Source organism: Corylus avellana, chromosome 10 (assembly GCF_965113065.1).
Source record: "Corylus avellana chromosome 10, dhCorAvel1.hap1.2, whole genome shotgun sequence".
In the NCBI taxonomy this organism is placed as follows: Eukaryota; Viridiplantae; Streptophyta; class Magnoliopsida; order Fagales; family Betulaceae; genus Corylus; species Corylus avellana.
The window spans coordinates 16677360-16693070 of NC_142499.1; the positions used below are offsets into that span (position 1 = coordinate 16677360).

At 36.7% G+C, this 15711-nt stretch overlaps 2 protein-coding genes across 7 annotated transcripts; both read left to right on the forward strand.

The window, feature by feature from the left end:
• The first annotated feature begins 54 nt into the window (after window positions 1-54).
• Window positions 55-3673, forward strand: LOC132162547 (Translin family protein). The gene is made up of 7 exons (XM_059572792.2): window positions 55-461; window positions 703-799; window positions 892-1007; window positions 1723-1767; window positions 2174-2199; window positions 2545-2680; window positions 3335-3673. Exons 1-7 carry the CDS (start codon window positions 77-79, stop codon window positions 3445-3447), a joined length of 918 nt encoding a protein of 305 aa, XP_059428775.2. The 5' UTR covers window positions 55-76; the 3' UTR covers window positions 3448-3673.
• Window positions 3674-5236: 1563 nt separating this feature from the next.
• TRFL8 (TRF-like 8) lies at window positions 5237-15124 on the forward strand. 6 transcript variants are annotated; one of them, XM_059606367.2, is made up of 10 exons: window positions 5238-5555; window positions 6043-6073; window positions 8520-8641; window positions 10676-10868; window positions 12203-12255; window positions 12569-12659; window positions 12756-13408; window positions 14141-14365; window positions 14441-14497; window positions 14669-15124. In XM_059606367.2, exons 3-10 carry the CDS (start codon window positions 8588-8590, stop codon window positions 14873-14875), a joined length of 1533 nt encoding a protein of 510 aa, XP_059462350.2. In that variant the 5' UTR covers window positions 5238-5555; window positions 6043-6073; window positions 8520-8587; the 3' UTR covers window positions 14876-15124. The 6 variants fall into 6 exon arrangements, with proteins under 6 accessions (XP_059462346.2, XP_059462351.2, XP_059462350.2 ...); XM_059606363.2 differs by lacking the exon at window positions 6043-6073 and having other exon boundaries at window positions 5237-5555; window positions 8564-8641; XM_059606368.2 differs by lacking the exon at window positions 6043-6073 and having other exon boundaries at window positions 5237-5420; window positions 8564-8641.
• Window positions 15125-15711: the final 587 nt, after the last annotated feature.

The following is a 15711-nucleotide window of genomic DNA, read 5'->3' on the forward strand; positions in this document are numbered from 1 at the left end:
TTGAATTTCCTACAAATCGTATGTGCGTAACAAATTAACACGTAATAACAAAAGCAACGGAGCTCTGTTTGCAAAAATGAGACCAGCGTTTCGAAACGCTTACTTGACGGTCTCTCGCTCCTTAAACCCTAATCCAAAGTTCCCCTACACTCTCTCCTTTCTCCATACATTCCCCACCAAATCCACCTCTCAATCACCGACGTTTATCAACTCTCGGATCGGGAGAGAAACGTTTCGTTCGCTTTCTTCGACTCTCTGCTCCTACTCGATGGCGGGCGGTGAAGCCCACGCGCCCCACTCTTCTGCTTCTCTGGAGAAGCAGTTTGAGGACTTCCACGTTCAGCTCGAAGAGTCTGGAAGCCTGCGCGACCGCATTCGAGCTGTGGTGATGGAGATCGAGTCCACCACAAGGCTCATGCATGCCACTCTCCTTCTGGTTCACCAGTCTCGCCCAACTCCTGGTATATCTATAATATATCTTGGTATTTTTTGTCAATTGACGAAATGATTGTTTGTGAGAAAAAAAAAATGAGGAAAAGTAGGCCGTTTCCGGTTACTGGAACAAAGTTAAGCGTTATATTTAAAAGAAAAGAAAAAAAAGGTTTGATTGGTATTAGTTTCGGAAAGACAATCACAGACCATGAAAAATGTAAATTTGATATATATATATATATATTTTTTGTTCTATGCGTTTTGAAATAGAGCTTTTAGAGAAGCCCAAGGCTCAGATTGGTGTGCTAAAGGAGCTTTACAATCGACTTGCTGTGGTTCTCCGTGAATGTCCCGGGCAGTACTACAGGTGGGCGAGACATCTTAGGAAGCTAGTTCTGTTCTAGTTTTAATTTGGTCTTTATGGTTGGCAAGTGTTTTTATTGTTGTTTTTTTGTAAAGGTACCATGGTGATTGGAGGAGTGAGACACAGACGGTGGTTTCCTTGCTTGCTTTCATGCACTGGTTGGAAACAGGAATTCTTCTTATGCACTCTGAAGCTGAGGATAAACTTGGGCGTATGTTTTTGCTCCCTTTTTTGTTTGTTTGTTTACAATCACTACTTTAGTTTGCTAAGAAATCGACTTTTTACCTTTTATTTTTCTCTCTTTCTTTCTAGTGGGTGTTTCTATGGGTGGGAAACTCTCAATTGTGTTACTTGAGCTTTGTACTTTATTTTTCATATTTTCTAAGTATTAGAAACGGCCAAAACTGCACGAACCTTATTCCCATATGTCTCATTGGTTGACCCTAGACCACTCACATTAGTGCAATTCTATGCGGCCAAATGGTTACGGAGGGCTTTGACACATGCATTGCATTTCACCAGAATGCATGTATAGGTGTGATCTTCGAGCTTATGACTGGAAGAAGGAACTTATGATTTGGTAGCATGTTTGTTTCAGATTTATCTTTTAAATATGCCACCATCTGTTGTTTTTATGAGTAAATGTTAGTGGTGTGTTGATGTCTAGCTGCCTCTGTAGATGGATGAGAAAGAAGTGGAAACAAAATTGCTAATTCTTTCCTTTCTCACTTCCTTTACACTCTTGAGTCTTTATACTGTATTTTTGCAGTCAATGGTGATCTATTATTGTCTCTGATGTTTCCCATTTTTTATATTTATATGATGCAGTCTGCATTGCCAGTCAAATCTCTGTATATTCTAATATTATTTATTTTTCACTTATGCAGTGAACTATTTTCTAATCTTATTCAGTTTTCAATATGCAGTGAACAATTCGGAGTTTGGTCTGGATATTGAAGACTATCTTATTGGTAAGTTTGCTAGCAGTGTCAAATATATATTTGCATTGAAAGATTGCTTCTTTGAAACAAATAATTTATCACAATGATGTATATATATATATCCATCTGTATATGCCAGGAATGAGGCCTTTACATTTTTCCCCCTTTTTGCATGTGCCAAACACCACTAGCGCACACACTTTTTTAATGATTTTATCCAATACAGGTGCATATGGTATAGAAACATGATAATCAATGTCACACTACATACACACATGTTGGTTGTTGGAGCCAATAAGGCATGCTACATAATCATTTATCAAGAATCCAATGTTTTACCTCTCTTTAGTGGATGGTAGATAGTAAGTTAGATTGTATCATGTGTGTTTCTTTTTCTGATAGATACACTAATGTTGTAACTTTCTTAATTATGCAGGTATTTGTTTCATGTCCAATGAGTTGGTAAGAACTGTTCTCCACATTTCAAAAGGATAGCATCTTGCTTATACAAACTGCAAACATGTTCCTTGCATGTTTGTCATCTTGACATTAGTTATTGATTAAAATGGTAGGGAAGTTGGGAAATGTGAAAATTGTTTGTCATAGTAACAAAACGAGAAGACGTTAATGGTAGAGTATACAACCAGACCAGATCTTTTGAAAATTATAATGTGCTAAAGATGAGCAAATTGATTGGGCTGTATTGCTCATTGATTGGTTAGTTAGTGCTTTATAAACATCTCATAAAAGTAATCTATAATATGTAGAAAGGAAGGGCTTCTTAGATAGTTCATTGTGTTTTTGCAGCCAAGGTATGTTGTGAACCAAGTGACAGCAGGAGACTATGATTGCCCAAGAAAGGTGTTGAAGTTCATAACGGATCTTCATGCGGCCTTTCGAATGCTTAATCTCCGAAATGATTTTTTGCGCAAGAAATTTGATGGTAGACTCTTTGATTGGAGCTTTATCCCTACATATTCCTTTTTATTAAGGGTTAAATGCATAATTGGTACATGTGGTTTATCTCTTTATCAAGAAGGTTCATGAGTTTTAAAAAACGACAAAATTGATACTTGTTCTTTACAAATTTACCAATTGGGAAAATTGCTAAATTGGTCCCTCGGGTTTGAAGTTATGGCAAATAAGTTCCTAGGGTTTCAAAAGTGACAAATAACTTCTTGTGGTATGTTTGTGTAACAAATATTTCCCCACCCCCTGACGAAAGCTCCCTAGCCCTGCAGCTCCCCAAAGCCCCCACCAAGCAGAGAAGGGAGAGCCACCCCTCCGCCACCTTTGTATTTTTATTTTTTTGCTAGGTGTCAAGTTGAGGTGACATTTTGTACACGTGGCAACATTTTATAGCTTTTCATACACGTTGCAAAAATTCTGTTTGGTTTTAAGACGATAGATAGATGGAAGTATCAAATTGATAAAATTGTTAGTACAAGTATCAATCTGATCACTTTAAAAACTTAGGTGCCTTCTTCAGAAAGAGGTAAACCACATCTCCAAGGCTGATACTGCTTGAATGATTTTATATCTTACATATGATTTGAGGTCCTCTTGTCTGAATCTTCTCTCACCTTTCACCTGGCAGGTATGAAGTATGACCTAAAAAGAGTTGAAGAAATTCACTATGATGTTAAGATCCGAGGGTTGACAGCCCAGGGTGATTCAATTGGAGAAAAAGAAATTCAAGGGCAATCCTAGGGTACAGAAGTTATGTACTGAGTTGCCTCTGTACGTCTTGAGTATTTAACAAGTCAGTGAGTTTGCTCCTGACAGATTTAGATGGCACAAGAGGTTTCTTTGCTGCGGACTCTAAATTAAATGTTTTTTTCTGCCAAATCTGAAGATGAGAGCGCTTGTGTAAATATTGTGGTGAAGGTTTTTGTCCATTGCATTTACAACAAGCATTAGGTTTTAAGTTTTTCAATGATGTAACTTACTATGAAGAGCTTCTGTTCCTTTTGCTTTCAATGACATTCTTCAAGGGTATTGAAATTAGTAAATACAAAACACTTTTGCCCATGAATTTGGTCTCGATTCTCAAGGGGAAGTCGCAAGGTAAGAAGGTCAGAAATTGACCAACCTCATTATCCTGGATGGTAAAGTTTCTCTTTTTTATATGGAATTCATTTGTCCAAATAAATTTTGGGCTGCCCGGCATGATATATAATTTTTCTTCTTTTAGACAATAAAACCCAGCATAATGTTGTTGCGGAGATATCGAAAAAAGACTGGTTAAAACTTGAAACTAAGCATTATGGTTAGTAAGCGCTTTTATAAGCACGAGCTATAATTGAGATAATGTGATAATAAAAATCGATTTGGTCTTTTTTAGCAGCGATGATTTGAGGGTTACATTTCAGTGTCACCATCATGAGTTGTAAGGTAATTATAGAGTATTAAATTGCATTCCTCTTGGTTTATTATATAATTTTGCATAGGAACAAAGTGGCATCAAAGTTCGCTCAGGGGAATCCTTTGACATTTTAGATAGTAATTTTTCCTAATTTCATCACCATCTAAGGATTTTGCTAAGGATTTTGCTACTTGCAACGGTGTCTATTACCCTTCCTATTTTCAACAAATTTTTTAAGATACGCAAGTGGATAGACGTTATAAAAGTTAGGTACTTTCCTATTCAAGGTATAGGTGGCCAAATTCTTGAGGCATACGAGTCTACAGACTCTTTTACACCCATTTTACACCCATTTTACACTTCTTTGAACGGACAAATTTTTTTTTCAAATTAGTCTGAATGAAATATCTTTTAACTCATGTAAAATAGTGACAAGTGTATATAAACATTTAAAATGTACATTAAATTCTTAACTTCAGTAATAGCAGTTTACTAACTTAGACTAAATTTAATGTGTTTTTTTTAAATGTTTATAGACACGTGGTACTATTTTACATAGGTTGGAGGATATTTCCTCCAAACAATTTCTGTCATCTTTAAACCTCTTTCAAAAAATTCAATAAGTTTGGAGGAAATTTCTGTCCTCTTTAAACCTCTTTTAAAATTATTATTGAATTTTGAATGAATTTTTATTTAAAAATTTAATATAATAATTGTTTAAGCTACCTAAAAGAATGTGAAAATTGGTACGAGAAAGTGGGTGTGTGTAGCATGTTTGGGATAAACCAGTGCAAGCTAATAGCTTGTTTAAGATTATGTTAAGAAACTAAAAACTCTTTTTTTTTTTTTTTTTTTTTTTTTACCGTAATCCCAGAGCAGCACTGAGCCGGGAAAAATTGGTGGGTAGAGAAATATCCAAAGGAATACTGCCGCCTCTGAGACGCGCTTTGCCCCAGCCCCAATGTTTATTTATTATGTGCCCGAAACCTTATCAGCTTTGACGGTGGCAACGCCGTCTAAGAGTCCAGCGTGGACGATCCCACGAACAAACCAGGAGCCTTGAACGTTTACCACGTGTCTTAGGACAGTAGCTAGCTTACACTCACAGCGGACCCGAAACACAAATTAGGTGACGAACTGTGTGAAAAAACAATACAAGAGAGCAAAAAATAAAAACAGGATTTTGAGTTCCGTCGAATATAAAAAAGCGCACCCCCAATTTCGTGTCGCTTTTTGGCGGTTTTGAGGCTTTTCGGTTTCGAACATTCGCTCGAATTTCTCTGACATCTGTCTCTCGTCCTCTTTCTCTTGCTCACAGGTCAGATCTCTCTCACTCTCTCTTTTTCTCTAGCTTGTTTTGTTTTGGTAGATCTTGGATTTTCTTGTGGTTTAGATTTTCTGAGCTCAGATCGGAGAGATTGAGCTCGCTGGGGCCTCTTTACCGATGAATGAGGTATAGATTTTATATTATCTGTTGTATTTTCACTTTATCTTACTTTCTGTTTGCTTGCGGAGAAAACGAAGGAAAATGTGAGAAAAGGAAAAATTTTTAGTTTATAATTTCTTAAAATGGTTGTGTTTGACTTAACTCTGCCAAATAGTTCTGTACAGCTAACTTGATTGCTTTTTTTTTAAAAAAAAAAAATTAATTAATTATTTAAAAATGTGTCTGGGGTCCTAGAAAATGAATAGTATAATATTCAATAATTATTTCCTGTAGATTACTTTATTTTCTCGGCAGCCAAGCAGAGTCTTTATTTTTTATTTTATTTTTTTCGAAATATTTTCTGTGGATTTCGCTTTATTTACTATCATTTAGTTCGTTGTCTTAATCATCTCTCTACTTTATTTTTATTTATTTATTTATTTATTTTTTTAATTTGTCTGTCTATGGTCCTAGATAATGAAGAGTATAATATGTGATAATTTATTTTCTGTAGATTACTTCATTTTCTCGGCAGCCAAGCAGAGGTTTTATTTTTATTTTCCAAATATTTTCTGTGGATTTTACTTTATTTGATATCATTTAGTTCGTTGTTTTAATCATCTCTGTGTTTCTCTCTTGGCCGTAGTAGGGATCCTTACATTTTTTCCTGACATATTTAGTTCGTGGTTGCATCTGTTGTGATCAGCTCACTGGTGCAAATTAATTCTGATAGTAAATTTTCTTTTCACCCTTCATATCATCTTTTCCTAATCACAACAGATGCAATCACAGAAAAAGATGATCCATCTCCTAATCATGAGCCACTACGAGAAAATTAATATTCCACTGATGGGAGGTACTAGAAAGCTCTAAATGGTCTGCCACAAGAGTGTCCTTAAAATGGGCAATGCTAAACAAGTCCGAAAAAGATGTCTTGGGAGTTTGAGCCCTACACCAAACATCATGCCAGAAGTCAAGTGGTTGGATAGCTTGGGACTTTGAGTTTGCTCCTCAAGGTCTTAAGTTCGAAACCCATGCAACCTATTTCTTGGGGCCATCGGATTGGGGGTTCGCCCCTTGATTTAACCAAGGTGTACTTGCGGGAAATTCCTTGCCGAGGGCCTGTGCATCCCCGGGATTAGTCGGAGCATAGCTCCGGATACCCGGTGCCAATTAAAATTACTTATCAAAAAAATTTTGGAGCCATCCCCCCATCTCAAATCTAGTGTGGCTAGATAGCTCCCCCCAACCCCTCATAACATTCTTTTAGAGTCCCACCCCATCCGACCTTTGAACCTCATTAGAACACCACCCACCCCAAGCACGGCCATATTTAGAATCCACAACCACCCTCCATAAGGCCTCTCTCTCATGAACGTAGCGCCACAACCACTTACCCAAAAGAGCTCGGTTAAACACAAGTAAATTTTGAGCCTCCTACCCTCCTTTAGCTATTGGAGTACACACCCATACTACCCTACAAAAAATCCCGCTGCAACTTATCTTGGCGATTGGCTACACCAACTGAAAGGGGGAAAAGGTGCATGAAGTAGGTAGGCAGTACAACAATAGTTACCACTGTTTAGTGAGTATTCATTCATCTAGGAAGATAGTGAAAAAGATGCAAGTAGATGGCAATATGGGATGATTAGGAAAATATACTTGTTTATTGAGAGAGTTGAGGTGATTTTTTTTATAATCCCCATGCTTATGTTCAATTTGGACCAACCACTCGCTCAACCTGGGGGAATGTATCCTTGATTGGATGAGTTAGTGGTGTTTGGAGTTAAATCTTTAAAAATATTCCAATTGGACAAGTCAATTAACTCATTTGAAGGTGCCAAATGTTGATCAACAATAATGTAGGCTTGTAGCACAACTTGGTAAGTGTGGTGTTGTGAAAGGGAGAGAGCAGAAGTTGAGCAAGGGTTTAATCTTACCGAAGACCCAAAAACAAAATGTTCCACCCAATTCCAAAACTTGGGGAATCTCTATCATATCAAAACTTAGAAGTTCACAATGCATAAGAGGTTATCTACTTAGAAAACAGAGTGGTAGGTATGATTTATGTTTGGCTAACTATTATGACTGTATTCCTTCACAACCTTTGTAATTGTCCCTTAAACAACTCTGCAGATCAGGAAAAATGCATGCAAAGGATTGAGTATCTGAAAAATGTACTCATTATCATATGGAATGTTAGAAGAGAGAACTGAAAAATGCTTTTTCTACATTCATGAGGATCTTAAGCTTTTTCTTTCCTCCCTAATCTCCATAAATATTGTCGCATGAATGACTAGACTTTCTCAAGTCACTTGGGCCCCAAAGTTTTGGTGTTTTCTCCTCTTCCTAGACGAAGTAGAATTTCCTTCACGTTTTGGATTTTAACTGACAAAGACTTCTACTCTTACATGGATTACAAATCCTTCTCTTAGCCGACTTCATTTGCCATCTAAAGACTCAAGTTGCAGCCTTTTTAGTATATAGAGAGCGAGAGAAAAAGAACGCACAAACATGCGTGGTTTGAGAGATACAGCTGCAGCCCACAAGCTTTGTTTTTCTCACCTTTGATAGTGCGCACGGTATAGGGAATTTAGAGATTTCTCTTGTCCAAATTCACTATCTTGTAAGAGTGAGATTTAAGTGTAGTGCGGTTTTAGGTTTTGAGTGGCTCTCTCTCAGTTACTCTCTGTACTTCACATCTTTCGATAATGATTTTCTTCCTAATATCTCTGCATGTGGATGTAGGCTTGTTAAGCCAAACTACGTTAAATTTTGTTGTCTTATGTGATTGAGTTATTTTTATACAGTTCTTTTTCTACTTCTTTGGGATCATAAAATTTTTGTCTCAACAAATATATTTCTTTGAAAATTGTGGTACTTCTTTCTATTGTAAGGTTTTTCTTGTTACTCTGTATTGTTTGATGTCTTCTTGGGCATTTTCTGATGGCCAAGGTAATGATTTCCACCAATATGGCTTTTTCTTCTTAGTGGTAGGTATGACGAAGCAATTGATGTATGTTTGAATCTGCCAGATCAAGCTTAAGAGCATAAATGAAATGGATAAAGAAGCGCATTTGCATAAGAAGGTTGCCAACATGAAATGCCAGAGGGTGAGAATTCTTACTTTTGTTTTATGATTATGCTGTTTTGCACTCAACTCTATTGAATTGTTTTTAATTTTGCACTATTCTTTTTCTTCCCATATTGCAACTTGCAAGAAAGGATTTACATAGATTACTAATTTATTAGATTGCGTGGGAGTCATTATAACATCAATGGGATTAATATATGTAAGAATTATTGGATTTGGCAATTTCTTTTTTTATAGATCATGAATTATCCTTTGGCTATAATGAATTATCAAATCCCTGAAAATGTGTCTACCATCAGTTTTCCACACATAATTAGTCATATTTGGATATCATGAATCATACTATGGGTATAATGAATTTTTTTTTAATATTTTGATCATAAATCATCCTATGGCTATAATGAATTATAAAATCCCTGAAAATGTGTCTACCATCAGTTTTCCACTTAGACAATGACTTGGTTATAGTTTTTGCGATTTTGAAATGAATGTTAAAAATGAAGAAGCTCATGATGGATAAAGTACCTAGGAGAAGAATTGAGGGTGTTGATCTGGAAATTGAGGTAAGTTTAATGTTTAATCATGAAAAGATCTTCATCCAGCTCATTCTAATAAATAGCCAAAATGCTAGAAAAGCAGACGATGATTGCATCCAAGGTTATCAAACTTGGAAATATTTTAAAGCAACTGATCATTATTTGTTTATGAAACCCATAGGAAGGTTTTGTTATGCATGATTTGTAAGATCTAGTACTGTAATATTAAAGATAGCTTCAAATGATTAATTGCTGACTTGTCAAAAAAAAAAAAAAAAAAAAAGGAAAGAAAGAAAGAAAGACAAGAAGAAAAAGGATTAGAACCTGATAATGATCAGGGATTGTAGCTAGTTGTGTTTCTGTCCAAAATGCAAAACGGTGTTTCATGCAATTCAAGAGAAATAAGAGGTCAAATAAGTTGAAGGAGTGTGAGGTTTTTGAAAGAGAGTTGAAGTAATGTTTTGCAAAACTATGAAAACTAAACTAGCTACTCCTCTTATGGTAAAATGCTTACTGGTTCACTCAACTTTGTATATGGCTTTTTCTTTATCTACTTCTGGATAATCATAAAACGTTGATGATCTTCTCTCCTCTTTGTTGGATGTGGATAAAGAGGATAAAACGTGGATAAAGCATCAGCATCTGGATAATCTTCTCTTTATCTAATTCTTTTTTTTTTTTTTTTTGATAAGTAAAGTCAATGTATTAAAGGCGCAAGGGGCGCAACCCATGTACACAGGAAGTATACAAAAGAGCTCACTACACAAGCTTTAAACTGAAAAAGACGCACAAAGATCTATAAATTCCGCAAGCGTTGAAGCTTGCGAAGAATACCCCAAGACCCTCCATGAGAAAAGTGTTTGGAGCACCCTTTTCTTCAATTCTATAATTCCCATTTTACGATCCTCAAAACTCCACGCATTCCTTTCTCTCCATAAGCACCACATTACACACAAAGGGGCCATCCTCTAGAGTTGCATGACTGTCTGCTTTCCCTTTTGCCCTCTCCAACTTCCCAAACATTCCTTCAAACTCCCCGGCATCACCCACATTCCTTCAAATTCCTTCAAATTCTTTATCAGCTAGCTTAATATTATTCACTGTTAAACAAAACTTCAACATCAGTTCCCTTTTTCTAAAAAGTTCTCCACTTTGGTAAGGTAAGGAATAGGCTTGAGAATCCTGTTGAGAGGAGAGGTTTGCTGATCAATGGAAAATATACTCGAACTTCTATGTGTGCTTGATGTTGGCACAAATAAAGATTATTTGAGCATTTCATTTGCATCTCTTGCATGATGCATGTCATGATCCATATGCAGTTTGAGTGGCAATATTTTAAATATTAACTGCCTTCTTAACTTAAGTAAAAAAGAGGCAAAAAAAATGTCCCTGCGAAGTTATAATACTGTATAATCCATTTCACATAAGTTTGCTGTTCCATGACCTTTAATTTAATTCCTTTGCCACCTTTTCCGGCACTGTTCTTTGTAACATCCTTTGGTTGTGTATTTTTATAGGCAAAGAAAGATGAAACTTCTATTTCTGCTTTAGAAGATGAAGCAATTGCAGTTGAGCACTTACTTGCAGAACCAAAAAATGAGCATGTTTCAGTAGATGGTGTCTTAAGTTTTGGCGAGGAGAATCTGGGAAAATGCTTGCAAATTGAAGATTTCTCCTGTGGGTTTGATTATGGACTAACATCAAATAGTGGTAATATTTGTATCCTCTTTGCTGGTGCTTTTCTTTGGAAGTATGTGTCTGAAAGTCCTCGTGGTTAGATAAAGAGAAGAATTGAGAAGAATTTAGAAGTTTCATAGGTATTTTATAAACACCCTCTGTCTAGTCATTCGTCATCATAATAAGCAAATTTGTCGTCTGTTCTTGGGGTCATTAACATCGTTGCAGAGACTAAAATCCTCCCCCTACCCCCCAAATTGCGAACTTGTTTGTAGCTCAAGATAACCTAAGGTCGCATTTAGTATGCAGGAATGGAAGAACTATTCTATAGTTTGGTTGCGCCACTATTACTAGGAATAACATTTTCCATGGAATAGCTATTCCCCTAAAAAAGCTAAGAAATAGCTATTCCTTAGGAAAGCTTTGGGGGTGGTGCGACAACCCCTAGAGCTTTTGTTGGGGCGGCCTACCATCCCCAAGAAGGCGCTCGGCCTCCCATGGGGACAATTTGTTATTTTGTTTTTATGACCAAAAATAAATGGTTTTTTGAGGAAATGATTTTTAGAGCTAGGGTATTTTAGAAAATTTGGTTGAAATATGATTCAATTCAAATTACAAAATTTGTGTTTCCTACTATGTCACCAAATGAAAGAATAAGAATGGTCATGCCATTTCAGTTTCTTGCATTTCTAGTAATACTCATTCATATTCCTAAGGAATCATCATTCTAGTTTGATTGTATCAAACGTACCCTAAATAGTGCCCAAGTAAAACAAGAGTGAAAGAACACCCTTGCAGCGCAGCAGTCGGAATCTCCATCCCAATTGGGAACCACAAAAGTGGTTATCAATGGCTGGTTGAGCTAAACTTCTGCTTCTTGGTCACCACAGAAGCAGAACCAATCAGGACCCACAGTACCCCTAGTTATTCTAAACCTTGCAGGAGAAGGGTTCAAGTACTCATTCGGGGGTGAAGTTAAATATCACCTCAAAAAGCAACTCTAACAGCTAGGTTTTGAGAGGGCTATATCTATCTCTGAAACAGTGGAACAAAGGGAGGAATGAATTATATTATTTAGTAAAATGAGTGAAAGAAGAACAGCCATACATTACTCAAAAAGAAGATGTTGGAGATGAGTTTGCTTTAGAATATTCAGCTTTTCCCCATAAAGTATGGGACATATTTTATTGGGAATGGGACATAGTTTATTGGGAATGATTGTCTGCATATACATGTACTTAGTCTCAAGAGCCATGCATCTGGCGTTGAGTTTCTTCTTTGACACAATGATTTTTGCTTTCTTGGTGTGTGGTTTCCCCATCTTGTATATCGTTCTAATACTGGTGAATGTTTTTATTTATCACAAGGTGGATTGGATTCTAATACTACTCAGGAGGGAGAAGAAGAATTACAACTCGATGTATGTATCTCTTTTGGTGTATATTTATTTACACATCAGGCCAAAGTTATTATTCCGTACAATCTTCTCTTTGGCTTGTGTATGCTTCCATGCACATGGTTGTGTCCCCCTTTTATTATTTATCAGAAGAATACATCCGTACCTTTGCAAAAGTTAGTTTATTACCTATGACCTGTTATTATTACTTTGGCTTCCTGTGTGAGTTTGACTTTTCAGCCCCTTTTGAGAGCTATGCATTCCCTGGTGTGGTACTGAGCATTATTAAATAAATTTGTTTATGCAATTGATCTCTGATGGATTACTGTCTTAGTAGGTTCTTGATGGATTGCTGGATGAAGTTGAAGAAGTGGATGATCTGGAGGCAACAAATGGTCTCTCCAATGCATGTGAAGATTTTCTTCTGGGTAAACTTTTAGAATGTCTTCTGTGCTTACCAGCTATTATAATTTGATTAGTTGATAATCAATGTAATGATTCTAGCCTTTTCTCTCTAAGTACAGATATGGAATTTGCTGAAAAAGCATTCAAATTGGACTATGGTCCTAGTGAAGGATCATATTTGGGGAACTCAAGTTCAGAGAGTCAGTCTTCAGGATTAAGTGGAAGTAGTAATGGTGCTGTAGGGATATCAGAATCATCAGCAGCTACTATTCCAGGATCTGAGTGCAAGAATGATGCTCTTGACAAGACAGTAACTTGTCAGTTACATGGTGGCTTGAGGAGCAAATGTGGGTGTCAAACACCAGCTGAAGACAGTATCCACACTGCTTCACTAGAATTTGGAAAATTTGATGACTTGGATAATGACGAAAACCCTTTAATATATGGTATATTGTCTACTGGGAGTGGAAAGCGATCTTTAGAAGCAAGCAGGATTGGTGCACTTCTTAGAGAGAAGAGATCGCGGAAGCCTACTCGGAGGTACATCGAAGAAGTTTCAGATAAAAAGTCAAAGTCTTTGAAGGGAAGAGAGAACTATTCTGCTGCTGCTAAAAGGGATACAATTATGAAGGTCAGATCTCGCAATGAACATAATATGAGACGGGAAGCATTAACAGTGGTTCCTGAGGAGAAACCTTTACGTGAAACTATTCAGTCATTGTCTCAATTTCGAGTGCGGAGGGGACGGCCAAAGAAACAGGCACCAATTTTGGTAGGGGAACTTGTTAACCCTCTGCATCTCTTTCAGTTATTAAGAAGTTTTGTAAATATTCTCTCTTCCCCTTTGCCCCCCTTTGTGTTCGCGCGCATGAACTTGTGCACATGCAGGCATGTTTCCATCATTTATCAGCTTGGTAAAACTTCAATAGAATTACAATAATGGTCTTTGCAGCATATTGTAGAAATGATAAAACGATCTACTGTCAGTTGCAGATTGCTGGCCATACTTCTATCAAGATGTTGGCAGATAGTGGGCACAGGGCTATAGTTTTAATTAGTCCCTTGTACTTGCTGATTGCAATATTGAATCACCCTTTACTGAAATGAGAGCTTGGGGTCATTGTAAATATTTAATATTTTCAGTAGGGGATGTGGAGTTGCGTTTCAGAGGGATCTGCATTTCTGACATTTGTCGTCAGGCATATTCATGCCTGGCATCATATCCTTCAATATTCTATTACTCATAGACTGTTTTTTTAATTCTTTTGTCATACTATGCTCTGATGAAATCATCCTTTGTTTATTAAAAAAGGATAGCTGTCTTAAATTTTTCAGAAGGAAAAGTGATATAGATGATAAGAATACCTAATGGTAGACTAGTTTTTGGTCCTTTGCAGCCCTTTCGTTGTACTATTGTTTTGCTTGTGATGCTAAAATTTGTGCTTCATATAGTGTAGTAGTTTCAGAATATCAAATATCAAAGCGAATATGTCATTTTGTACAGGGACTTGAATCCGACAAGGAACCTCTCTCATCCGAATCTGAAGATGACCGGGTGACCAAAAAAAGATCTAAAAAGCATGATCGGAGGAAGCATCAGAGGATGTGGACTCCTTCCGAAGTGATAAAGTTGGTTGATGGTATTTCTGAATATGGAGTTGGCCGCTGGACTGATATCAAAAGGCTCTTGTTTTCAACATCTGCTTATCGCACGCCTATTGATCTCAGGGTACTTTTTAATGCTCTTTCCGATTAAGCAGTTGTATTTAAACTTGAAATTTTGCTTACTGTCTGCACAATACAGGACAAATGGCGAAATCTTTTAAGAGCTAGTGGTGCAGAAAAACCAAGCAAGAAAGGGGTTAGCTTTCTTATTTCCTTTTGTTTGCATAGATGGCGTTCTTTTCCTTCATTTAGCTTGTTATGATATTTTATAACTGTTCCCGTGTTTCAAATGTCGTCGGTGGCGATAAGTTGCAAATGTCATCTGAACTTGTTTTGTTACCAATTATTAATTGTGTGGTTAATACAGGTTGAGCAAAAGCAGGAGCATACCTTGCGTCCCTTACCTAACTCCTTGCTACGCCGAGTCCGTGAACTAGCCAAAATCCATCCGTATCCGAGGGTGCGCATCTCAAAGAAGTCACAAGTTGCCCCTGCAATCCTTCCTAGCGCAAGTAAAGGTGGTGCTCTATCTAGTCTTGGCGGAAGAAGTGTGCGAAGGAAGAACTTTACCTGAAGCACCATTTCTGTCTGCAGTACATTAATAGTCAGGAATTTACATTAATTTTTAGTTGTAAAAACCCGCCTTTTTATTTACAGTCTTCTTGTAAGCGATGCACTGCACATAAAACATCTAAATTTTCGGATTTTCTTAAAACTCTGGTTAGAGAATGTGATGCATGTTGCATAATTATGTCCAAAATTTCATATTGCTACTGGGGAAGATCTACCTGATGTTTAAACAAGAGTAGTTAGTCCTTGACTATTTTGGCATTTCTAATTTTTGTTTAAAGAAAAAAGAGAAAAAAAAAAGCGTCTTTTTCAGGTAATTCAAAAACCTGGCTGTGCGTTGCAGCCCCTGGTTTAAAGGGTTTGATCATGCCAAAAAAGATCAGAATTATTGTTGCCGATGATGAATCCATCCAGTGTTAGTTGACGATGTCTCTTAAGCATGTGAGGAATATGCCCATTTATATGCAAGAAGCATTCTCATATGCTCTTTTGTTTTTTTTTTAGTAACATTAATACAAAAACATACTTTTAGAAATTAGGTTGGAGGAAATTTTTTGGACCTGGTTTGGTTGATTCGTTTCTTTGGGTAGATCTGATTTATAAGCTGTGTGGAGAAAATGCTTTTTATATTCTATATATGGCCAAAAAAAAAAGTTGGTTTGATAAAAAAAATTTAAATAGTGCATTTTGGTTTTTGTTTATGATGTGACACAAAACAAAAATTAGTGACCGTTTGAAATTTTTTGTTAATACTTTTACTGCTAGAAGCAAAAAATTGTCGTCATCTTTGATGTAATTGCTTGTTGGCATGATCTTTTTTTCCTTTTATGTGTTTGTGAG